Raw genomic sequence first — 26,946 nt, forward strand, 5'->3', positions numbered from 1 at the left:
TATTTCTCTTCATTTTTTTTAGTTTTTTTATTCTGTTTGTTTTCTTTAAAAAATTTAAAACAATAGTAAATATTTTTCTTAATAAGGGAGATGAAAGATAAAAAAAAGAAGATAACATCAAATTAAAAAAGTAAATATAAATCAACGTATTATCAATGATAGTAACAAATGTATCCACCAACCATAAATTTTTTTCTTCAATAATAATCATAATTATTAATTGTAAAAAGGAAACTGATATTATGTAAAACTTAAAAGGTATAATCGTTAAATTTAGTGCCAGAAAAAATAGGCGAAAAAAAAAAAAATGAACAAGGAAGGATCGTGAAGAGATTGGAAGGTAGTGATTCGATAGGGGGATTTGAGAGAGAGAAGAGAGAGGGTGGAAAGAGACGGAGAAAGTCTCTCTGAAGCCGTAGCTGAGACTGAGATCGATCAGTGCCTCGATCATCTGTCTTTGATTTCGTAGCAGAGAGAGCGAGAGAGAATGGGTGAGGTAGCGCGTAGTGGATGTTGTCCTCCGATGGATCTGTTCCGTTCGGAGCCGATGCAACTGGTTCAGCTCATCATCCCAATCGAATCTGCTCACCGCACTGTCTCCTACCTCGGCGACCTTGGCCTTCTTCAGTTCAAAGATGTTAGTACTGTTTTCTTCTCCGATAAACCCTTCCTTACTTCAATCGTCTTTCGATTTTTCGTCGCTAACTCGTAGTTAGGTTTTCGTCCTCTCCTAATCGGCTTATCTCTCTCATCGCATAATTCATCTGCTTATTGATCTGAAAAGAGACTGCTATTCTGTTTTATGTTCGCTGAGAAGTGCAAGTTTACTGTCGTACTTAATTGGCCTGTTTCTGAATGGTGATTAAACTTAATTTGATGATTTTCTCGAAATTGATTAGTTAATTGAACTTAATCCCGGTGATTCATGAATCTTGGGTGAGTGGATGCGGAAAGTAGTGTTTGATTACAGTTTTTTGATGTTAGAATGCTGAAGCAGCGGGGACGATGTTATTGATAGTAACCTAGCAGCGTGATGCAGTTTTTTGTTTTTTTCATAATTTTGGTTTGTATGTATGTTTTTAATTAAGTTACACAGGACTGTTTGGATCAGATTTGGGACAAATGGTTATCTTAGCAATTAATTAAGCAGGCTGTTTCCTTGTGTTTATGATATGAAGCATGATGTGCTGCTGCTTTGAGAGGTCTTTCTAAGCTTAATGTTTATGTTGTTTTCAGCTCAATGCAGATAAGAGTCCTTTTCAGCGGACCTATGCAAATCAGGTACGTTTGTTTTCTGCTATTAATAAGCCACTTCTTTGTTTCTGGAACCTGGACATAATGTTCTTTTTGTAATAAAGTTTTGTGGAGATGTCTTGCAATGAATTGTTTTCAGTGATGATTATTGCTGGTCTTGTCTGTAATTCAGTATTGCTGTTCTACAAAACCTTTTAGAAGGGAACAGTAATCAGCTGAAGAGCCCAAGCCATCCATTGATGTGGAAATGTTTTGACTTTCCCTGTCAGCTATTGTTTTTGGAATATTATTTGAAAATGATGTACATTTTGTCTATACATTGCACACCTTGTATCATATCATTTTAGTTACAATGCCAAAATTTTCCATAGGGGAAGAATGGCTAAGGTAGCGAAGAATGAGGGAAGTAGAGAGTTTTTGATAGTGGATTAAAGTTCTCCATTGGAGTTATTGTTTCTTGCCCATTACTTAATTTTGGAATGTAGTTTTGTTATATATATATTGATTGTATGGTTGGAGTATAACTTGTATCTTCAAGGAGGTTTCTTTGGCACAACAACTGATTTAGGTAAAGACTGTTTGACATCTATTTGGTGTAAATCATATGGGTCTCTTTAAGTAATTTTCTTCTATAGGTTTGCTGATGAAAGGGGCAGCTTTTCTCCATTGATGTTTTCTTTTTCTCTTTGGTTTTGTGATTCTTCACTTACATTAAGGGGATTTGTTGTCATCCACACTTACATTTTGTTGTTTTATCAACAAAAGTATTGATGTTATATTTTTTAAATTTGTTTGGGGATTTATTTTGGTCGTTGTGAAGATAAAAAGATGTGGAGAGATGGCTCGGAGACTGCGATATTTCAAGGAGCAAATGTTGAAGGCAGGTGTTTCACCAAAATATTCCACAACACCAGTTGATGTGAACATTGATGACCTTGAGGTACATGAGCCTGCTTGTGGACAGAGTTTGTTTCCATTTTGATTTTATTTCGTTTATAATTTATAATTTGATATCTGGCCTGTCTTGTAACAGGTAAAACTTACAGAAATTGAGTCAGAGTTAACTGAGATGAATGCAAATGGTGAGAAGTTGCAACGATCATATAATGAGCTTGTGGAGTATAAGCTTGTTTTACAGAAGGTATTGTGCCTATAAGGAATACTCTGCCCTTTCTGATGTGTAGCTATGAAAATAGCTAAAAATAAGAGTAATTAATGACTTCTCCTTAATCATATTGGAAAAAGTGAAAATAGAAAATATTTGTGTTAGAATGTCTCACGTTTGCTGGGAATATGACCAAAACACTACTTATAAGACTAGGGGAATCCTCCCCGTGAGCTAACTTTTGGGGTTAAGTCAAGCTTGATCCACTTCACTTCTAATATGGTATTAGAACCTATCCAATCTTAAAGCTGGCCACCTGCAGATATTCATCCCTACAAACCCATGCTCCATACGTCCAGTTTTGGTCTCTATGGGGTGTGTTAAGATATCCCAAATTGGTTAGGAATATAGTTAGATACTCATAATAAGACTTGGGCAATCCACCTGCTCCAATCTAGTTTTGGGGGTTGAATTACGCCTGGTTCATTTCTTACTATGGGTATTTCTGTTATATGCTAGAACTAGAACATATGCAAGTTTCACTTTTACCTATCGTGTATTGGATCATCTATTTTTTGATTTAAAAAAAGCATATAACCAAAATGCTGCAAATATAGTTTTTACTGTTTTTATTGAACTCAATTAAAATCCAATATGGGCAATTGAATCACTTCTGAACTTTTATTTTCTTCACTTTGTAATCCTTAGCCAAACTCATTTTATTTCCATATGGTTGCATTGGGGGCTTCTAGACTTATATTATTCCACTTCCTTGTTTGATTGATGCATTAAAATTAATTTTAGCATAAGTAATTGTTGCATGGTGGTGAATACAAATGAGGAATTGATAGAATGATCAGTTTTAGTGAACAACTGGGAATAGGAACAAGAACTTTCCTCAATAAGTACCCCTTTCAAAAAGGGATTTCTCGTTTGTACACACTATTTCTCTCCGTGTATCCCTTCATCCTATTTCTCCCTATTAATCTAATTGACATCCTCTCTAACTAACTGACTGCCCTAACAATCATTAACTACTATTCCCTGTCCTTCTATCCTGAAATCTGGTGGTCTAAAAATAGGACATGCGATATGATGCAAAAGAAATGTGCCTAGACATGCTTTCTGCTAGCTAAGGAGGGATACAGACTTAGATATACAAAATGCTTACAAAATTACACAATTTTACCTAAATCAGTGAATGAGAGGTATATGTGTTTTCATTTTATGTTGTATTCTTGTTATTTTGTAAGATTGAAATTTTAGTTGTATGTGTTACCCAACTTTAGGGTTAGGGTTTAAGGTAAGTGCCTTGCCTCTTTTTGTAACATGTATATATATGTACTCATACACACACACACACATTAATAAAAGGCACAACAGGGTAGGTTAAATACGTTGTGCTTTCTCCATTTTGTTTATTAAAGTTGGTATCAGAGCAAGTATGATCCTGCATTGTCTTATCCTTGGTTGTCTTCTACAACATCTGCCTTTTCAATAATTTGGAGACCAAGTCGTGTTACTTCAACAATTTGCTGTGTTTTCTTCATTCTTATCTTCCTAGGGATCAGTCAACATGTTCTCGCACTCCACAACGAAATGGTATAGCATAGAGGAAGAATAGACATCTTATTGAAATTGCTGGCTTTCTAATGTTGACTACTAATGTTCTTGTTCATCATTGGGGAGATGCAGCCTGTTTCCTATTCAATAGGATGCCTTCTTCATCCGTTGAACATAAAGTTCCTTACACTATAATTTTTTGAAATGATACTCTATATCATGTCTCTCCACGTGTGTGGGTGTACTTGTTTTGTTCATAATGTTTTTTCAGGTCTAGACAAGCTTTATGCAAAGGCTATTAAGTGTATCTTTTTGGGTTGGTTGTCTCATTGTTAGGAGATCTACTACATGATATTGTGTATTTCTAGGAGGGAACCTTATATCTTAAAAGTAAGAAACAAAGTGTTATTGCCCGATCTAATGCTGAATATAGATATATGGTCCTAGCTACATGTGAACTTGTGTGGATTAAACAACTCCTTCAAGTGTTAAAATTTTGTGAAAATGAGGAGAGTTGTATTGTTGCAATCAAACAACTCTTCATATTGCCTCCAATTCGGTGTTTCATGAGAGATCTAAACATAGAGATTGTTTGTAATTTTGTTAGAGAGAAGTTGTTGTGCAAGAATCTTATTACTTAGTTTGTCAGCTCTAATGAACAACTCCCAGATATTTAACTAAATCTCCAAGAGGACCTAAGATTCAATTTATATGTTCAAAGCTTGGTGTATTGATCTACATGCTCCAGCTTGAGGGGGAGTGTTGAAATGTAATGTTATTTTATTATTATTTCTTTTGTATGTACCCAACTTTAGGGTTTAAGGTAAGTAAGTACCTTGCCTCTTTTTGTAACACACATATGTGTATATATATATACATATATATATATATGTATTTATGTATCAATAAAAGGTACAATAATGTAGGTTGAATACACATATTTCTCCATCTTACTTATTCAAGTGTATAAAACTTATGCTGCAGACCAATTGCTAAATAGTTATTGCCTTTTTTCAGGCTGGTGAGTTTTTCCGCTCAGCTCAAAGTCGTGCCATAGAGCAGCAGAGAGAATATGAATCCCGTCAGCTGGGTGGTGAATCTATGGAAACACCTTTATTACAGGACCAAGTAGACTTCTTATACCATCTCCGTTCTAATTTTCTTTTGTACTATTGACACTAATCTTTTAATGAATTGTTCTTGCTGTTTGTTGTGTTGTGAAGGAATTGTTAGGTGATTCATCAAAGCAAATTAAGTTGGGGTTTTTGGCAGGTCTTGTTCCCAGGGAAAAGTCTATGGTATTTGAGAGAATTTTATTTCGTGCTACTAGAGGAAATGTATTTTTAAGGCAGGCTACTGTTGAGGACCCTGTCACAGACCCTGTTTCTGGAGATAAGGTGAATCCCACCCTCCATATTTTTTACAAAGAATGTTTGAAATAAAATAATGAGTTGGATTATGCAGCAAGCTATTTTTGCTTTCATTCTAGCTGATAGAAAGATCATACAGAAATCATGTGCTGATGCATGTTAGTATAGATGAATTCATAGGCTCAGTTTTTTGGATTCTGTATGTGTGCTATAGTGCATAGTTACACAAACCCTATTAGATAAAGTTAGTTTGTTGATTTAACTACTTAGGTTTGTTCAACTTTGTTGGCTTTTGGTTAATGTCAAATTGTCAATGATATATTTTGCATGCACATATCACAGCTTGCCATCAAAGATTTATAGACAGATTCCTCTGTTAATGACGTCTTTCCATTTAAAATGTGAATAGAAGATAAACCTCTTTAGTTGTATTGTATCTTGGGTTTCTAATTATATTTTATTATGTTAAATACTTAATATTGTCCTTGTATGTTGGGCTTGTTGGGATTAGAAAATTTAAAAAACGGAGGTGATTATTTATTTTGTGATAAGCTCTATAGTCTTCTATTTTAATAATAAGACTGGCTACCTGCTATTTGTATTATGCTTCTAATTAATATGTCTCTGCTGTTGCCTATAAATCTATGGGTTCTAGTGAACCTATAATAAACGAGATTCTTCATTGTTTTGCTTAAATAAGTTTCTGTCTGTTGTCATATATGTGTGTGTGTATTGATTTATATTCTATTTTATGATGACTTATGGATGTCTACCTGCAGACTGAGAAAAATGTTTTTGTGATCTTCTATGCTGGTGAAAAAGCAAAAGCCAAGATTCTTAAAATATGTGAAGCTTTTGGTGCTAATCGTTACCCTTTTGCTGAGGAACTTGGAAAACAAGCTCAAATGATCACAGAGGTTCGTATTGGTTCTTAATTTTCCCCTGGAAAATCTTCTGTATCTTCCCCGCCCCGACACAGAGGTTCTTAATTGATTCTTACTGGAGAAAGCAAATATTGAACAATAAAATAAATCAGTTTTAGTTGCCAGTAGTTGGCTTAATCTTTGCTTTCCATGTGTCAATAGCATTTATCTAGCCAAGTTGTTTTATTTTGTGTTTTATTTGAAGATGCTTCATCCATTTATATGTTTGTTCAATGTATTATAGTTTTTGGCTTTCTCCCAGAACTGTTTCAAAAAATTCACCTGCAGGTTTCTGGAAGACTTTTAGAATTGAAGACCACTATTGATGCTGGACTACTTCACCGGAATAACTTGCTAAATACTATTGGGGCTCAATTTGAGCAATGGGATGTTCTGGTATGTCAAAAGTTAAAATTAGCACTATTCTGTATTATTATGTGATGAATTAAATCTACATGCCTATCACCTACTTTAATGCTTTTGATTTGATTAGTTATAAATTTTAATTCTCAAGTATTCAATTTAATTTTAGATTTTTCTTTATCTGTTGCCATTACTGTTTAATTTCTCTTGACAATGGATTCATGAAGGTGAGGAAGGAGAAATCTATTCATCATATCCTGAACATGCTGAGCCTTGATGTGACGAAAAAATGTCTTGTGGCTGAGGGGTGGAGTCCTATCTTTGCAAATAAGCAGGTATTTGTTGTTAGTTATTGTGATTTTTTTATTTTATAATGAATTTTCGTTTTACCTAGCCAGAGTTAATACCTTGGTGGTTTTTGTAAGATTGATTTTGTGAGATATGTTACCTTGAATTTTCAGATCCAGGATGCATTACAGCGGGCAGCATTGGACTCTAATTCTCAAGTCAATGCCATTTTCCAAGTTCTGCATACCAGGGAGTTGCCGCCTACCTATTTCCGCACAAATAAATTTACTTCTTCTTTTCAAGGAATTATTGATTCATACGGGTGAGAACCATACTGTTTTCTTTCCCCCTTTTTTTTTATCCCTTTATTTGTAGTTGTGTGAGCTGAAAGTGGAGTTTAGTTATTGATAATATGTGTGGAATAAGTGCAGCATTCATATTGTGTGCATGGCCATGTGTTTATAATAGTTTGGACTAAGTTTAATGTGCTAAATGCCGTAGGAGTTCAGATATACCAAAATAATACTGTTTATAGTTGCAGGTCATCACCGATATAGTTAGATCAGTCATTTTCACCGTCTGTGAAATATTTGTTGTTCTCCTTCAGGAAGTGGACCCTTACACTAGCTCTACCAATGTTGAAATTTTTATTTTGTGGATATATATGTGTGTGTGTGTATGTAATATTATTACTAGTATACCATCTCCAATTTGTTGTTCGTTACACTTGGTTTATGGTCCACTTTTATAAAAATCTGACCTGTAAATGAACTTGTTTAAATTGAAATATTGATAGATGTTTCATGTATTGAATATATCACTTTTACATGACATTTACACATAGTTGAAGGTGTATCTTGGCTCCACTAGGTATTTTTCCAGCATTTTATTGCAATATAAACTACTAGGTTGAGTTGAATATGCCAGCAGCAAACTCAAATAATTAGATTAGAAACTACTGAAAACATCAAATTCAGAGATCACGTGGACAAGATTTGAAACCTGTATGTGTTGATTTATTATTTAGAAATGTGAATTCTGATGTCCATCTGTATCTTCGAAGGGTTAGAAAATGATTTTAACCCATTAAAGTGCCTTAATTTTGAATAATATTGATCAAATCAAAACTTATATTGTAAGGTGAAAGAGTGACTGCTGCAGTTATATTCTTATCAATTTAAGAACTTGTTTCTTTGTATGTTCTACTTTTGTTTTTGAAAGATATTAGTCTCATACTTTGAACTTTTATACTAATATTTCAGGGTTGCTAAGTATCAGGAGGCAAATCCAACTGTGTATACTGTAGTTACCTTTCCATTTCTTTTTGCTGTTATGTTTGGCGATTGGGGGCATGGAATATGTTTACTACTGGCAGCTCTATATTTCATAATCAGGGAGAAGAAACTTTCTAGTCAGGTAACCTTTTAGTTTTGACTCTTCCTTTAAGAAAAGTATAAAAAGCTATCTTTTATATTTTAATAGGAGAAATTAAGTAGTTTCTCCGCCTTAGTAGAAAATATCTATGCATTACCTTCCTGGGAATCTATGAAACTTGGATATTTGATATGATACAGATGCAATACCCCTAGGACATGGGAAAATGGGAAATTCTTAAAAATTCAAGACATGATATGGCCCTTATACATTTTTCATTCATAATCTTTGTATTGTAAAGAGACATTGATCATTTGACGATAACCACAATTTACAAAAACAGCACTGGTAATTATAACAAAAAACCATATTTGCATAACTTTCTTTTTCTATATCAAATTATGTTAATCAGTGGATGATAATCATAATTTACAAAAACAGCATTTGTAGTCATAATAAAAAACCATATATAGTTAACTTTCTATTGCCTATAATATTTTTTCTATGGACATGTTACATGCTTTTCTGACAGTTTCTGAATGTCACTAAAAGCGTCATTAGTCCTGCTCTAAAGAAATCTTAGCTCTATTTTATTATCTACTGTTAGGATGTATAATGGCATCTGAACAAGGACAGCTGTTAAGTCAATTAGGCAATTTGTTAGTTAGTTTGGATTAATTAACCAGTTAAAAGAGATTGGTGATAGATAAGGGGAAATCAGATTGGGGAAGAGCATTCCGTGAAATTGACAGTTTGTGTCAGTGAAAGGGAATCCTTTGCAAGGGAATCCTTTTCAATTAGTGTTTTATTCTTTTGGTTTAATCTCTTATATTCCCATCATGTTTTCTAAGTTTCTGTGACCTACTATTTACTATAATTTAAGGATACAGAGGAGAAACTAGATCATTCCGTAATTTTAGTTGTATTCAAAGTATTGGTGCCACATTTGAGTATTTCCAATGTTAAAAAGAGTGATTGGGGGTTCATGGCTGGCTGCTAATGCTTACATTTTGACTAGGTTAGAGTCCTTATGTATAAATGAAGACCTTGGCAGTCTATAGCTTTAGGTATCTATGCAAAATTGTTCTTTCATATACCTTAAATATTTTAAGGGTTCCAGCAACTGCTTTCCTACTGTGAACTTTTTGGGGCATGGATTCTTTTTAGAGTGCCAAGAGTACTGTAAAAGACTATAGTTCTTTTTTGAGCTGGAGGTAGTCCTCCTCTCCCTTTATGGTGAGGTTGGATTTAGGTATTCAACTTTTGGTCCCTTGGAATTGTTGCAAAGGACCTTGCCGACATGCTAACTAACTTTTTTATTATCATTTCATTTATTGCTATTAACCAGATAATAAGTAGTATTTTAAAGAAAAATTGGTGAAATCCATTTCTGATTGACATTAAGAGACCATTTAGTCTGAGAAAATATTCTGTTACAAAAATACCAGTTTACTTGTGCTTTATTTCCCATTTTGAAATGTTTGTATAGGAAACAATGGAAATAGTTTCTACTGTTTTCTGCACAAATTAAACTGTTTCACTGTTTCCTATACAAATCTTTGAAGTGAAAACTAAATAATGCCTTTTATAATTAAAATGTAAAAATAAAATAAAAAATCCCAAATCAAATGATCCTAAATTTTCCATTAACTTGTGCTTGGTATGTCTTTTCTCTTGCATAACTATATTTTAGGTATTTGCATGTTTTCAATCAGTCTACTAACATGGTCTCATGGTGTAAAAAACAGAAGCTTGATGACATCACGGAGATGACTTTTGGAGGTCGTTATGTTATTTTGATGATGGCGTTGTTCTCAATCTACACTGGTTTTATCTATAATGAGTTCTTTTCTGTTCCATTTGCACTCTTTGCCCCCTCTGCGTATGATTGCCGTGACCTTTCTTGCAGGTAATCAAACCTTTTGACTGGTAGCATTTTAATATTGTAATTTATGCTTTTAAAATTTAATTCAGCATCTCTGTTTTTTTTATACGGTCTTTCTGATGCAGGGATTCTACAACAGTGGGCTTGATAAAAGTGCGTGACACTTACCCTTTTGGAGTGGATCCTGTATGGCATGGTACACGAAGTGAACTACCATTTCTGAACTCATTGAAAATGAAAATGTCAATTCTTCTTGGAGTTGCTCAAATGAACCTTGGAATTGTCATGAGCTATTGCAATGCCATATTCTTTAGAAACAGAGTGAATGTGTGGTATGTTTTAATCAGTAATATTTGTTATGGAGAAATCTTACTCTATAGAATACAAGTCAGGGTAGAAAACAATTAATTTGTAGTTTTGTGCAGTTATTTGCTTCTGCAATCAATTCACTGATTCTTTCTATCAGTGTACAGTTTCTTACTAATTAATATTAATGTAGAATTTTTTTTACTTCAATGTTTCACTCTCAGGTTCCAGTTCATTCCCCAGATGATATTTCTCAACAGTCTATTTGGCTACCTAGCCCTTCTTATTATTGTCAAGTGGTCTACTGGTTCTCAAGCGGATTTGTACCATATTTTGATCTACATGTTCCTGAGCCCGACTGATGATTTGGGTGAGAACCAACTATTTGTTGGTCAGAGAAATTTGCAGGTTGGTTAGCTTCCAACTCCATCGGCATCTTTGTAAATCTTAAGAATGTACTTCTATATGAATAGTACTTACGTTCTTTGTTTTATTTTTTACCAGCTTGTGCTTTTGCTTCTGGCTGTTGTCTCTGTCCCCTGGATGCTGGTTCCAAAACCATTTATTTTAAAGAAGCAACATGAAGCTGTATGTTTACTTTCTTTAGTACTTGAGTTTCCTCCTTGTTTACATGGAACTATTATATCTGTTGTAGTTCTAACTTGTAATATTTATGCTACTTCAGAGGCACGGGGTTGAATCCTATACACCGCTTGAAAGCACAGATGAGAGCCTGCAAGTGGAGTCAAACCACGATTCCCATGGTCATGAGGAATTTGAGTTCAGTGAAGTCTTTGTACATCAACTTATACATACCATAGAATTTGTACTTGGAGCAGTCTCTAATACAGCTTCTTACCTCCGTCTATGGGCCCTTAGGTATGTCTATAAGTCGCAATTGTTCTATTCTAATAGTAATGCTGAAGTCCCACTAGAGAAACAAGTTTGGAACCTCACGTCATGCAGTTTATTACCTTTGTTTCTCTGTTGGTCTATAGATATGTTTCATGCATATATTAAAATGCATTTATGCATTGAATGATGTTTGACTGGTGTTTTCGTTTTTTGTACCCAGCCTTGCTCATTCAGAGCTATCAAGTGTATTCTACGAGAAGGTTCTGCTGATGGCATGGGGGTATGTTTAAAATTATAAATCTGTTACGTTTTCTTTCTTATGACTCATGATGTCGATTGTGGAGGGTAAGAGCGGTGAACGCTAAACCAATTGAAATTATTCAGCGTGACTGGGCTATTGCGTAACATATACAAGTGGAAACTTAGTAATTTATCGTCAAAATGCACCTATTTTGGAATTTTATGTTTTTAAAAGTAAAGGATAAATGAATATGTTACGCAACAGACTTGCTGGATCCTTTCTCAAATGTACCTAGTTCTTGTTGCTCGTGGTTTATTTTCTAGAATCGATAACTTTCCCCCTCTTAAAATTAGCAATAGTTTGTCCGGATAATGACAGGTAATTTCTCCGCCTGATGTTACAGGTACAATAATGTGATTATCCTGATAGTGGGTCTCATTGTTTTCATCTTCGCCACCGTCGGAGTGTTACTTGTCATGGAAACTCTGAGCGCCTTCTTGCATGCGTTACGACTTCACTGGGTGGAGTTTCAGAACAAGTTTTACGAGGGCGATGGTTACAAATTCCACCCTTTCTCGTTCTCCTTACTGGATGATGAAGAATGATATGCTATAAATCGCATTAATAAGAACGAGTAGTTATATAGCTTTGGACTTGTATTGATTCTTTTATTTGATGTAAGTAGTTAGTGATTACTGTCTGCAGCTTTGTATGCGGTGGAATCCTTGAAGGTTTTTTCATCAAACGTGTTGTTTTGTTTATTTATCCATTGAGGGAAATAAATATTCCCAATTAGGGGAGTAACTTCGTTTGAGCTAGGCAGGGTGCCCATGTGTAATAATAATTATACTTGCTACATAAACTTAATATTCATGTATTTATTTGTTTTAATTTAAAAGCCTTTTTTTATGTCTTAATTTGTGTAATAATTGAAATAATTTACTAGTATCTAAAAATGAATTTGTAAGTGATTTTTTATGCCCTTTTTGAGCTGAGACTTGTTTTGGTCCTTGTGATTAAGGACGGCAACGAATATAGAGATCGTTTTTTTTTTTCTGTTGGAAAAATATCTGTAAATTATTTTATACTTTCTAGTATTAATGAACTTTTTTTTTATATTTTTTAAGTAATTTTCTAAAATGTAAATTCTTTAAAAGATATATATTCTAGGCACAGTTTAAACAAATATATTATAATATCTAATATATACACTTATTCTATTTAAAAAAGATTAACACAATAAGTTGCTAATGAAAACAGTTTAATAATTCATATTATTTATTACTTGTGCTTTAAGTATTTGTCTCTGGCCAGATAGAGCCTCCGCCCACATTGTACTCTCGGCCGCCGCCGTTTCACCCTCTACCGTCGCCGGTGCACCCTTTACCGGTGATGTAAGTGCACACGCAAAATTTCACTTCCTTAAGCGTTTCTATAATGCTGGCATTCCTCAAGCAGTTTCTATAATGCTAGCATAAAAAAAAATATAAAAATTTAGGGTTGTCAAATTTAGTTTATCATCTAAAGAAATTTGAAAAAGAAATTAGAATTGACTTGGAGGTGGCTTGATATATGTGATCTCTTCAGGCCCGTCAGAGAAGTCATAGCCTCCAAAATTTTGTTGGATAGCGTCTGAGGGAAAAATATTTAAAGAAAAGAATTAATATAAAAATAGAATGCTAATAAAAGTATAAAAAATGGTTTACTTTGGATTCCAATGTAAATCAAAACATGAATAAACATAAATTGAACACATACAATTATGTTCACAAATAGATCTTATCATATCATGATTCTCACACAATCATATAATCAAGAAGGAATAGACACTTACCTTGATCCATGAGTGATCGTAATTGAGTAGTTACTTTATCTCCTTTATCCCAATCTATCTCTTAGCAATTCCGTACTTATCACACACTTTCGTGATGGTTAACAGTGAGACAACTATTATTTGCAGAGACAGAACCCTATAGCCTTTAGTACCCAATCTCTATCAGATGTGGGTTTTCCATTAGGTATATCATCAGATATATATTTCTCACATTAACCAATGGACCCTTTATTCTATTATTATTATTAAATCATATTTGGGCCCAAAGCCCAAACTCTAAGTCATGTTAGTCACTTTATAGAAATTAATTTACATAATTTCTTACATTCTCCCACTTGACTCATATGAGTTATAATACTTTCATGATTTAATAATTACATAAATACGCATTTAAAAAGGCCTTACATAAATTGGTTCTATCATTATTCATAATCAAGAATACAGAAATAATAAGAGTCACGGCGGTTACATGTTATATGAATCAACACATTTCCTTCCATGTACTACTATATCATTCTTTCTCCTTAATATGACTTTATAGTGAGAAATTCATAATAGGTTCAAACATAATGTCATTGTCATCAATAACAACATAATTTGTTTTCCACAACACAATAACATAATTTGCATGCATATACATAAAGTAGAAAACAACATAAATTTCATAAACTTTATTTATCATTGAGCTCAGAGTGTCAAATAAGCATTAACAACATTCATAATTCACTAGTAGACATAATGCCCATATTTACAACATGACCAGTAAATGTTTTGGGCGGTAATCCTTTTGTTAAAGGGTCAACAATCATAAGATTAGTGCTAATATGTTCTATTGACACTTTATGTTTCTGAACTTCTTCTTTAACGACAAAGTATTTCAATTTCATATGTTTAGCACCTTTGGAATACTTGTCGTTTTTAGAAAAGAAGACTGTTGCGGAGTTATCACAATAAATTTTCAGCGGCTTGACAATACTGTCAACAATTCCAAGTCCTGAAATAAAATTTCGCAACTAATTAGCCTGAACTGTGGCCTCAAAGCATGTCACAAATTCAGCCTCCATAGTGGACGCAACGATGACTGACTGCTTCACACTTTTCCATGAAATCGCTCCTCCGACTAAAAGATACACATAACCAAATGTAGACTTTCGTGTATCCACACAGCCAGCAAAATCTGAATCTGTATATCCAATCACCTCAAGGTGATCAGATCTTTTATAAGTAAGCATGTGATTCTTCGTTCCTTGCAAGTATCTTAAAACTTTCTTTGCAGCTTTCCAATGATCCAATCCTGGATTACTCTGGTATCTACCAAGCATACCAACTGCAAAACTAATATCTGGTCGTGTACAAGTTTGAGCATACATTAAACTCCCAACAATAGATGCATAAGGTATATTCTCCATCTGTTTCCGTTCCAAGTCATTCTTTGGACATTGCATGAGACTAAATTTGTCTCCTTTCTGTATTGGAACAGGAGATGTCGAACATTTATCCACTCTGAATCTCTCTAAAACTTTATTAATATATGTTTTCTGAGGCAAACCTAACAGTCCTTGTGATCTGTCACGGAATGTTTCAATTCCTATCACATAGTATGCCTCACCCATATCTTTCATCTCAAAGTTATTAGAGAGAAACTTCTTAGTCTCACTTAATAGACCAAGATCATTAGTTGCAAGCAAGATATCATCAACATACAAAATCAGGAATATAAACTTGCTCCCACTGACCTTCAGGTATATACACCAATCAACAACGTTTTCCTTAAACCCAAAGGACACAATAGTATCATTGAACTTAAGATACCATTGCCTAGAAGCTTGTTTAAGCCCGTATATTGATTTTTTAAGTTTACACACCATGTGTTCCTTTCCTTTTTCAATGAACCCCACTGGTTGGTCCATATAAACATCCTCTTCTAAATCCCCATTCAGAAAAGCAGTTTTGACATCCATCTGATGCAACTCAAGATCATAATGAGCTACTAATGCCATGATAATTCTAAAGGAATCTTTCTTAGAAACAGGTGAAAATGTTTCCTTATAATCAATGCCATCCTTTTGAGTAAAACCTTTGGCAACAAGTCGGGCCTTGTAATGTTCGATATTGCCATGAGAGTCACGTTTAGTCTTAAAGACCCATTTACACCCGACTTTCTTGCATCCTTCTGACAATTCTATAAGGTCCCATACATCATTTTGTGCCATTGATTTAAGCTCATCTTTCATGGCATCTAACCACTTATCAGAATTATCATCATTGACGGCTCTGAAAATGAAACTGGATCATTATCAATACTTAAGTCATTTTCTGACTTTTGTAGATAAACCACATAATCATTCGAAACAACAGACTTTCTTTCTCTTTGAGATCTTCTTAATACTATTTCTTGTGGTTGTTCTACTACAAGTTCATTGTTCTCTTCATGATCATTAATTTGTTGTTCTTCTTCATCGTTGAGTGACTCAACTACATTAGGAACAACAATACTTGAAGTAAAGGTATTAGTTAAAGGAACTTGTACTCTAACTTCCTTAATATCCACATTTTGTGAAGTATTACTCCCACCGGTTTCACCATTTTCAATGAACCGTGCATTTCCATATTCAACAATTCTTATGTTATGGGTAGGACAGTAAAACATATACCCTTTTGACTTTGCTGGATAACCAATGAAATATCCACTGATTGTTCTTGCATCCAATTTCTTCTCTTGCGGATTGTATATTCTAACTTCTGCCTGACATCCCCAAACATGCAGGTGTCTCAAACTGGGTTTCCTTCCTGTCCATAATTCAAAAGGTGTCTTTTGAACTGCCTTACTAGGAACCTTGTTCAACAGATACATGACAGTTTTTAAAGCATACATCCACAATGAAACAGGTACAGTTGACTTACTTAACATGCTCCTAACCATATCCATTAAGGTTCGATTACGCCTTTCTGAAACACCATTTTGTTGTGGTGTACCTGACATTATGTATTGAGCACAAATACCACGTCTCTCAAGGAACTTAGCAAACAGACCAGGGTGTTGTCCACTTTCATCATACTTTCCATAATATTCACCACCTCTATCTGACCTGAAAATTCCAACCTTTCTGTCTAATTGCCTTTCCATTTCATTTATATAAACTTCCAAGGCATTCACCGCTTGCAATTTTTCATGCAGTAAATAAACATAACCATAACGTGAAAAATCATCAATAAAGGTGATAAAATACCTTTCTTTATTGAAAGAACTTGCATCAAAAGGTTCACATATATCAGTGTGTATAATTTCAAGAAGCTGAGTACTTCTTGTGGCTCCCTTCTTTGTGTGTTTTGTTTGTTTGCCTTTAATACAATCCACACATACATTCAGATCAGTAAAATCTAAACTTGGAAGTATTTCATACTTTACCAATCTCTCCATTCTTTCCTTGGAAATATGTCTGAAACGTTTGTGCCATAAGAAAGCAGAACATTCATTCACCAAACTTCGTTTAGTGCCAACATTATGATGCGAGGTCATAAGAGTTTCAGCATATAGCTTATCGAGATTCAATCTATATAATCCATCATAAAGAGTACCAGATCCAATAGACTTAAGTCTTGCCGCAATATTAGTCATTTCAATGACATGTTCGTGCATAGTACGAGAACCATCAAATTCCATGGTGGTTAATATACTCATTAATGTCCCAACAAGAGACTTATCAGTAGTTTGGGAGCGCTCTTCCACAAATTTCATAAATTCTTTTGCACCATCAGTTTTGGGAAGAGCAAACTTAATATTACTTGCTATGCTCATTCGCATAAAGATACAACAACAATACATGATCACACATGCTTAACATTAATACTTTGAGTCAAAAACTAAACATACTATACAGATTCAGAAAACATTCTATGTATACTAATGTTCTCCTTTGGGAGATTCATTAATACACAAAACATAATGATGCTAATAGTATTAACTTTATTTGGCAAGATGTATGCATTAACTAGAAACACTTGTTATCTTTGGATATACAAGCAAAACTAATAACACATACTCACTACCAACAATCATATCCATTAATTATAAGGACAACTAATCAACCTTTGGGTGATCCATAATGCCCTATAATAATGAATTTCCATTTACCCATATATATATATAAAAATAATTTAGCATCCATTCTATAGGTAATTGGAATAAAATTTATCAGTAATTTGGAATTAAATAAAACTTAAAGATTTGATCACTTTAGTGATTACAAATCTATCATACAAATAATTTCATAAATAATATCATTAATTTTTTAATATCATTAATTGAAATAAAATTTCATCATCCATAATTTGGAATTAAATAAAACATAAAGATTTGATCACTTTGGTGATTACAAATCTATCATACAAATAATTCCATAAATAATATCATTAATTGAAATAAAATTTCATCCATAATTTGGAATTAAATAAAATTTAAAGATTTGATCACTTTGGTGATTACAAATCCATCACACAAGTAATTCCAAAATTTCAATTTAAAATTAAATACATAAAGCGGAAAAATAATTTTCCATTCCTCACTTTCAGTCAATTAATTAAACTTTAATTTAATGAACATAATAAAATTTCACTAAAACTTTAATTAAACTTTAATTTAATGCAAATAAAATTACATTAAAATATAATAAAATTTCATTAAAACTTTAATTAAACTTTAATTTAATGCAAATAAAATTACATTAAAACATAATAAAATTTCATTAAAACTTTAATTAAACTTTAATTTAATGCAAATAAAATTACATTAAAACATAATAAAATTTCATTAAAACTTTAATTAAACTTTAATTTAATGCAAATAAAATTACATTAAAACATGATACATAAAACAGAAAATAATTTTTCGTTACTCACTTTTAATTAATTAATTAAAGTTTAATTTAAATGTAAATTTAATTACATTATAACATAACCTAAATTACAGAAAAGTAACAATTGATTAAACTTTAATATGGGGTGCAACAAAGAATTCATGCATTTCATGATGACAGAGAATAATTCATACATGGATTCACTAATTAAATTCTTTTCATGCATTTTATTATATTATATTATAATATAATATTAATAAAATTGACGTATTGACGTATTTCATTATTTTATATTTCTAATATAATATTAATAAAATTGATAACCTAAGGCACAGTAAATCAAATTTGCTTCTTTTTCATGAAGCAAAATTGCTTAAGCTGCAGGGATGTCGTTAACCACCCGTCTCACAATGAGTCACCGTGCCGCAGCAGCAGCCACCGTTCTGCGCAAACCACTGCGCCGCAGCAGTCACCGTTCTTGCGTTTGGGTTCAAAAGATTTTAAGCCGTTAATGGCGTTGATCCATAAACCCTAATTTTAAAAATTAGGGTTCTTCAATTGAGATTAATTTAAAATTAGGGTTCTTTGATTTTGATAGTTTAGGACAATTAGGGATATATTATAGAGGAATGAAAATCTTAATCTATAAATGTTAATTTTTTTTAATTTTTTTAATTAGGGTTCTTAAAATTGGGAATATTTTAAAATTAGGGTTATTTGATATTGGAAAAGCATTAATGGAGAGAATCACAACATGAGCAACGAGGCTCTGGTACCACATGTAAATCAAAACATGAATAAACGTAAATTGAACACACATACAATTATGTTCACAAATAGATCTTATCATATCATGATTCTCACACAATCATATAATCAATAAGGAATAGACACTTACCTTGATCCATGAGTGATCCTAATTGAGCAATTCCGTACTTGTCACACACTTTCGTGATGGTTAACAGTGAGACAAGAACCCTATAACCTTTAGTACCCAATCTCTATCAGATGTGGGTTTTTCATTAGGTATATCATGAGATATATATTTCTCACATTAACCAATGGGCCCTTTATTCTATTATTATTATTAAATCATATTTGGGTCCAAAGCCCAAACTCTAAGTCATGTGAGTCACTTTATAGAAATTAATTTACATAATTTCTTACATCCAATACTTCTGGTCGTTTGGAGAAACTATTAAGTAAATAATAATTGTTAAATTCTATGCCTACAATATTGTAGGTAATTATATGCAATTAATTTAACAATGATAGAATTCCATTATTAGTGGATTCCTACATAATTAGGTTATAAGTTGGAGATAGAAAGTCTTCTAAACTTGTATATTGTACATGAAATTACGTAATTTGAGAATGAATGTTATGGGGAGTTATTGATTATGGTAATGCCTCTGGTGCAGGTAGAGTCTCCGAGGATGCAACTCCGGCGGGGCAGCCTCCATCGACAGATCACCCTCCGCCACCGACGGTTCACTCTCCGCCATTGGTTTACCCTCCATCGTCGTCCGTTTATCCTCCACCGTCACCGGTGCACCCTCCGTCGCCGATTCACCCTTTGCTGCTGCCGGTTCACCCTCCGCCGTCGACGATTTACCCTCCGCCGGTGATGCAAGTGCAAACGCAATAAAAATCATCATTAATATTAATATTTTTATATATAAAAATATATACTTGATATATATATATAATATAATACAAATTAAATAATCATAACTAATATTAAAATTATCTAAATACACTAATTTGACTAATAAAATAAAATAAAATAAAAATTAATTATAAAATTAATTTTATTTATTTAATTTTTTATTTATAATTAATTTTATTTATTTAATTTAAAATTAATTTTATTTATTTAATTTAAAATTAATTTTATTTATTTAATTTAAAATTAATTTTATTTATTTAATATAAATCATCATTAATTGTGCATATTTTATTTATTTAAAATTAATTTTTTCATTTAATTTTTTATTTATAATTATAAATTTATATTACTTAATTAACTAAAATAAGCACAAAATTAATTAATATTTTATATTTTATATACAAAGATAAATTTATAATCTTAAAATTTATACTATTAAAAAAAAATTAAAATACCTTTACAACCATCACATCACTCACATACTTAAATAAATATTTCTCACACATCCAACTAATATATTCTGACACATTCAATTTTCTTCACTTTATTCACAACATTAGCAAATTTAGGTAAATTGTCGAGTGTAAAAATCTTGTTAAAACCTATCTTTATCTATACTACACAAACATATATTAAAAAAATGACTTTTCTATTAAAATGATACAATTGATTAGTTTTATTATATAAGTGGATAAATTTTTCTTATGGAATTTGATAAATTCCGTCATAGCACGATTTTTATTCTGAAAATGTCGAAAACATACCATTTTCTTTTTTTCAGATATTGATAACATAAAAATTACGTGAATGGTAACACTTTTAGATAATGTAGAAAAAGTTGGACTCGAATAAGACAAAACATGTCACCACGTGATTTTCATGATATGCATCAACTCTCATTTCCAATGCTAATGAAGTGGATGAGAATTTTAAGATGATTGACCCTTATGAGTTTCCCCAACTTGGTTGTATAAAGTCAAGATGTGTTATTTAAGGGGAAAAACTTGTACAAATTTTACATTAAAATAGTGCTAAAACACAATTTTAATTAACCTTAAGTTCAAATTTTAAACAAAATCCTCTGCCTCACAATTTTGTCTACAAACATTTGAACTAAAATTGTCAATTATTAGCACGATTTTTGTATTAATTAGTGTCTAGAGAGAAATTGTGTATTAAAGTTAACAAATCACAGCGAAAAACCTAACAACATAATGCTAACAAATTCAACAAGAAAAAGAATTATATCATACAAGAAAAAGGTGATGTAATATAAATTATAATAAACCGGATTTAGGGTTCACTAACGAAGAGTGGATTGAAGAATCAGTGGAAAAATTTGTGTGTTTAGTAGTTGGTCTTATTTAAGTTAACTAATCCATGACAAATCTATTCCAAAATAAAGCAAAATCACTACCACATGGATTTGAGGTGATTATATGATCGAAAGGGTATGAATAACATGCGTTTGTATAATGCATATAACTTTTATAATATAAACCTAAAATATTATTTTATCGGTAGTAAATTGAAAATTAATAAATATATTAATAGTAAAGTACATTAAATTGATAAAAATTAATAATAGTTAAATATATTTGATATCTATTTAAAAATAATTAAAATATAAATATTAAGTTGATATGATATAAAAGATTATATTTATCAGAAAACAGGAATACACTACTAAAATATTTATCATTTTTGGAACTAGTTGTATCAATATTTTAAAATTAATGTATGTTATTATATCATTAAAATAAATTTGTGTGTTTATTTGATAGAAAATGTGAAAATATAATTTTCTATTACTAAATAATGAATTAGATACAAGTCATCATAATGGCACTAATATGTCTAAGGTTTGAATTTAGATAGTTAAAGAGAAAAGTTATCATATATAAGTCGCTTTTTACAGTAAATAAAGAGATAGCAAACACTGGGTTTTTGTCATCCTAATGAGTAGTTGTATGAACTGCAGCCACAGTTGAAACCATGGAATCTACTCCACAGATATTTCGCCCCCGACAAATCTTGTAGTATCCATTTTCTCCCCAATTCTCTCCCCATGAGTTTTTAATGATCCAATAGGGCTTCTCCTTCATCCGAATGGGTGCATAGGCACCAGATCCATATCCCACCAGTAAAACTCCATGATCCAGCCTTCTTGAGCATATGTATGGGCATGATACTCCATGCATGTATGTCTGCATAAATACTGCATTGATGGCCACTGTGTTTGTGCCAATTCAAAGTCAAAATATCAGTTATCATATTGGTAGTTAAATAAAAAGGGCTCCAAAACAGAGTTCTTTCTCACCTGCAAGAGGGCCGTTTTTCACCAGATTTGCAGCAATTTGGTCTTCATCAAGTGAGATGACACTGAAGTTTGCTACTGATGCTGCAACCTTTGCTTTGTCAAAATTACAGGTCCCTCTATCAGTACCAGAATAAGGATAGTCTTCCTCGCGCATGACCCCACCAGATTTTAGGATGTACTCAAAAGCACTATTCATCAATCCACCATTGCACCCAGAGTCGCAAGAACCTTGTTCCTCTGGATCACACTGCACATTGAAATGGATCCAACTTAGAGAAGATGAAGGAAACGATTGGTAATTAGTAATATTTCTCCCTCCTTTGTTTGAATCAATAAAATTAATTATTAACATATACCAAACTTGTTTACAGTGATTAATTTAAGACTTCTATTCATTGACTATATTGTGAGAGAGTATTTATAGAAAATTATTTAATTCGATTTCAAAGTCATGTCTAAAATTGAAGGTTCCAAACATAGGATAAGTAAGGCATCTTCGTTGTACACACATACCTATTAAAAAGATGTTAGAAATTAAAATGATCAATGATATGAACCTTTTTAGATTCAACATCTTTTAAAGTGGAGGATATACATTAGAACATATATGAATGAAATAAGTGTATTTTAACCTCTAAAAATATCACCTTCCGGAATTTTTCTCTTATTGGCAGTCCATAAAAGAATTATGGTGGACTAAATTTTTCCATCAATAAGCATGGAGGAACTAAGTTTAGAAAAGGCACCTTAATGGTAAAGCCAAATTATATCTCAAGACTAAATAAATACCCCAATACCAAATTTCACCTCTCAAACTCAGCACAATATATAGTGACATGCCCTCGAACTACCCCAAAAGAACAAACAACTGAAAACAACAACCCGAATACATGCTTAGTAAAAACGCATATGCTTCTTCGTCATGTCGTAAAGTTTATCATTTTTCCAGAACAGTTAGTTTCCTAACTACAGAGGACATGAAGTCTCTTGCACTGAGAAAAAAATTACACCATATCAAGCAATAAAAATAATAAAATATTGCATGAACAAACAAAGAGTTAAAAGTTGTTAGCAAGAAGATAAATGGCCAAAGAAAGAAAGGAAACAAACCTCGTGATCACAATCAACAAGCTGCTGTTCACTAAGACTGACAAGTTCCCCTGTTGCCAGAAAGTGAGCCCCTTCGAGAGCCCCAGTAGTGCTGAAGCTCCAACACGAACCGCATGAACCCTAATTTCACCAACCAGTCAAAATCAAATATTCCAAAGCAAACATTCAAAAATCATATCATCATGTTATTACTATTGGTACCTGATTCTTGACAGGGGTAACTGCACCGTGATCTCTCCAATCAAAATCACTCGGAATATCATCAGTGGGGAGAATGGGAGCCTTATTCGCATCGGAGGGCAACCTCACACCTCTCAGGCCCAAAACCTTATTTCGGAACTCCGACGGCGTAAGGTCGGAGAACCGCGTCACTCCGTGAACCGCGGAAGGGTCCAGGCTCTGGTGGCGCCGAGCGCGGCGCAAGTTAGCCTTGAACACCGTGAATCTGTAATCGTGCTCCTCCGGGGTAGCGTACGCCTTCCCGAACCTGCTCTTGAACTCCAAAAAGTGCTCTTCTGCTCCGAGCCGGACGCCGTCCACCACCTGGCGGATCATGGAGTCCTCGCCGCCATCCGACGAGGCCGCCGCCACAAAAACGACGACGGAGAACACAACAGCGAAGATGATAAGAATCCGATTCATGTTTGAATAATTTGAGTGTGGAAAGTATGAGTTTCGGAGTTAGTTTTTATAACGTAACGGTCATGCTAAGAATAAGAACCCAACTTGCGATTGCTTAGGAGACAGGTAAGCTTTAATACGTAACACCCAATCCCTACGCGACACACAACTAACCTCCGCTGTCTTTCACCCAAAAGCCCAATAACATTATTTGGGCTTAATTAGTCCAAACTTCAATTGGGCCTTTTCAATTAGTCCTAGGATGTTTTTCCCTGCACCCCAACAAATGGCTTCCTGCACCCCCATTACTTTAGGAAAAGACCATTTACTCCTTTTAAAAATGACTTGATTTTCGGAAATTAAAAAATTGTGTTCCGAAAATATTCTAAAATAGTTTTTCTTTTTCTGGATTTCTTATTCCAGAAACACACTTTGTTTACTGAATCACTATTCCAAAAATACATTTTACATTTTACTTAAGAACTTCTAGTTCAGAATCATCCAAAACTATTAAGAAAAAATATAATATTTCAAAGAATATAGGGGTGTAGGAAGAAATAACCTTACTCCTAACCCAAAAATAATTATCCTCCCTCAAAATGGCAATTGCTTCCTGCACCATATCATTGCACCCAATTTCAATGGAAAAGACAAAAATATCCTTAATGTATTATTTTTTATATTATGGATTTTCTTATCCGGAATGGACTTTTGATTTTTATTTCTGGATTTTTATATCCGGAACACAAAAAACTCTTCCGGATATATTTTTCCGGAATGTATTATTTTCTATTTCGGATTTTTATTTCCGGATCAAAGGTTATTTTTGGAATTTTTTAAATTGTGTTGGGTGCAGGTTGGAAAATGTTGGGTGTAGGAAGAATTTGCCCCTCAAATTCAGCATTTTCGTTAGCAAAGCACAAAGCTACGGCGAAAACCTTAAAAGTGTTCCTTCCTGGACCGAGTAAATTCCTCCTTGCACCCTAACACTTTGGGAAAAAATCATTTTACCCTCTTCAAAAATAACTTTTGAATTATTCTTTTCAAAATGTTTTGGAACATACTTTTTCAAAACATATTTTACAAATTTTAAATTTATTATTTCAAAAGTTAAATAATATCTTTAAAAAAAATATTTTAAAATAATTTTTTGTCTTCAAATTTTTTATTCCAAAAATATTTTTGGTTTATAAAACATTTCTTATGTGGGAATCACCCAAAACTTTTATATATACTAACACAGGTGACTTGCGCATGTCTATCCATTTTTAATTTTTATAATTGTTATATAAATATTTATATTTATTAAAATTAACTATAAATTTATAATAATAAAATAATAACTTAATAAATTAAATATTATATAATTGAAGATGTAATCTTGAGAATAAAAAATTCAAAAAGAAAAGCAACAGAAAACTGAAAAAATAGATATATATTTTAGAAAATTAAATTCAAAACTATTCTACGTTTATATAATAATTATTTTAATATTTACAAAATTATAAAATAACCAAAATATTTTTGATAACTGTTTTAATATAAAGATAAAATTAAAAAAAATTATATATATAAAAAACGGTTACAAAATAACCAAAATGCTTCGTAACGTTTTAATATAAAGATAAAATTTTAAAAAATTATATATATAAAAAATAGTTATTTAGGGGAATCCCCTATAGATATATTTTAAAAGCAGCATGTTAATTAAGCGAAATAATTCTTTGTTTACACGATGTCTTGGTTATAAGAATATGAATATGAAAAGTATAAACTAAAACAACGTAAAGATTTTGCTTCTACGTTTCGAGTCAAAATCAAAATATAAACTTTTGATATTTATTTATTTATTTTGAGACAAAAATATTGTCCTAAACAATTTTTCTCCTCTGTCAAGTCATAATAATGTTTTTAATTATATAACTCATAATAATTCCCTCTTAAAAAAAATTCATTTTAACATGAAAACAATAATTTCTACAGAAAATAAAAGAATAAACTTAAAAAATGAAAAGAATAAACTTAAAAAATGAAAACAACTCTCATACAATTGGAGATGCGGGGGATCGAACCCCGTGCCTCTCGCATGCAAAGCGAGCGCTCTACCATTTGAGCTACATCCCCTGATGAAATTATATTTCTACGAAGCTATATGTTTAGTAAGAAAAAATGAAGAGGTGCCGGAAGAAACACCCAAACCTTATTCGTCGTTTCTCTTCGAGCTTCATTTCATGGCGGCGACGTTGAGTAATTGTTCTTATTTCTCTTATAGTTTGGGTGTAGTGCAGCAGATGAAGGGTAGGTTTGCTGAAGAAGCTTTGGAACACAGTAAACACTCAGAAGTTAGCCATCACACAGCAGGTTTGGCTCTCAACTGATAATTTATCGTGGACAACTTGAATCTCTGATTAGTGTTTCTCCCACCATTGATATTCATTTGCCTGAACCAAAATAAATGTTTATCTCTCTATTTTATGTAATACACTTCAGCATAGAATGACAAAAGCTTCTTGCAATATACACACTTTCCGACTTTATAATTGCAAAAACAGATCAATTGATGCAATTGTTAAGTTTGCTTTTTTTTTTTTAAATGAATTTGCAGTTTTACCTTTTTTAATTTGATCTCGGCAAGTACGAGTTTACTGCAATTTGAATTACAAAGCCTCAATGACAAAGCATACTATATTTTTCATTTTTCACCTGCCATAGATTCTTCCATTGGTAAACTAAACCTCAACAGTTGATTGGAATTATTAACTGAACACAATCCTTCATTACTTGTACTTCTATAATTCCTGATGATGAAATATGAGTAAAATATATAACAAAATCATATAAAGCACAATTTTTTTGGACAGATATAAAATACATTAACAGATCTCGAGGGTGATTTGAATTTAATATAAACAAAAGTAATAGTGCATCAAACAACTTAACAGAACAAATTCATATAGCAAATCCACGTCCAGTTCTTGTGTTTCAGTATTCATGTAAAAGCCACAAAAC

At 32.5% G+C, this 26,946-nt stretch overlaps 2 protein-coding genes and 1 non-coding gene across 3 annotated transcripts; 1 reads left to right on the top strand and 2 right to left on the bottom strand.

Moving 5' to 3' along the window:
- Positions 1 to 246: 246 nt before the first annotated feature.
- Positions 247 to 12,444, top strand: LOC137822222 (V-type proton ATPase subunit a3). The gene is made up of 18 exons (XM_068627121.1): positions 247 to 637; positions 1,237 to 1,281; positions 2,075 to 2,194; positions 2,288 to 2,395; positions 4,940 to 5,050; positions 5,146 to 5,319; positions 6,072 to 6,209; positions 6,504 to 6,611; positions 6,806 to 6,913; positions 7,040 to 7,188; positions 8,129 to 8,282; positions 9,989 to 10,149; positions 10,251 to 10,457; positions 10,656 to 10,839; positions 10,936 to 11,019; positions 11,117 to 11,310; positions 11,507 to 11,566; positions 11,931 to 12,444. Exons 1-18 carry the CDS (start codon positions 488 to 490, stop codon positions 12,130 to 12,132), a joined length of 2,457 nt encoding a protein of 818 aa, XP_068483222.1. The 5' UTR covers positions 247 to 487; the 3' UTR covers positions 12,133 to 12,444.
- A 9,285-nt stretch (positions 12,445 to 21,729) lies between these two features.
- Positions 21,730 to 24,046, bottom strand: LOC137828392 (cysteine protease RD19A-like). Its single transcript, XM_068634954.1, has 4 exons — positions 23,518 to 24,046; positions 23,317 to 23,436; positions 22,207 to 22,453; positions 21,730 to 22,119 (listed from the first exon to the last, which is right to left on the bottom strand). The coding sequence occupies exons 1-4, from the start codon at positions 23,956 to 23,958 to the stop codon at positions 21,842 to 21,844; spliced, it is 1,086 nt and encodes a 361-aa protein (XP_068491055.1). The 5' UTR covers positions 23,959 to 24,046; the 3' UTR covers positions 21,730 to 21,841.
- A 1,942-nt stretch (positions 24,047 to 25,988) lies between these two features.
- Positions 25,989 to 26,061, bottom strand: TRNAA-UGC (transfer RNA alanine (anticodon UGC)). The gene has a single exon. It is a non-coding gene; the product is annotated as a tRNA-Ala (tRNA).
- Between the last annotated feature and the right edge of the window lie 885 nt (positions 26,062 to 26,946).

The sequence above is a fragment of the Phaseolus vulgaris genome, chromosome 11 (assembly GCF_000499845.2).
Source record: "Phaseolus vulgaris cultivar G19833 chromosome 11, P. vulgaris v2.0, whole genome shotgun sequence".
Lineage (NCBI taxonomy): Eukaryota > Viridiplantae > Streptophyta > Magnoliopsida > Fabales > Fabaceae > Phaseolus > Phaseolus vulgaris.

Coding starts and splice junctions, on each gene's coding strand:
- LOC137828392 (XM_068634954.1), bottom strand. CDS start 23,958: ATGAATCGGATTCTTATCATCTTCGCTGTTGTGTTCTCCGTCGTCGTT. Junction 22,454..23,316: donor TTGTTGATTGTGATCACGAG/GTTTGTTTCCTT, acceptor TTCAATGTGCAG/TGTGATCCAGAGGAACAAGG. Junction 22,120..22,206: donor GAAAAACGGCCCTCTTGCAG/GTGAGAAAGAAC, acceptor GCACAAACACAG/TGGCCATCAATGCAGTATTT.
- LOC137822222 (XM_068627121.1), top strand. CDS start 488: ATGGGTGAGGTAGCGCGTAGTGGATGTTGTCCTCCGATGGATCTGTTC. Junction 638..1,236: donor GCCTTCTTCAGTTCAAAGAT/GTTAGTACTGTT, acceptor TGTTGTTTTCAG/CTCAATGCAGATAAGAGTCC. Junction 6,210..6,503: donor AAGCTCAAATGATCACAGAG/GTTCGTATTGGT, acceptor ATTCACCTGCAG/GTTTCTGGAAGACTTTTAGA.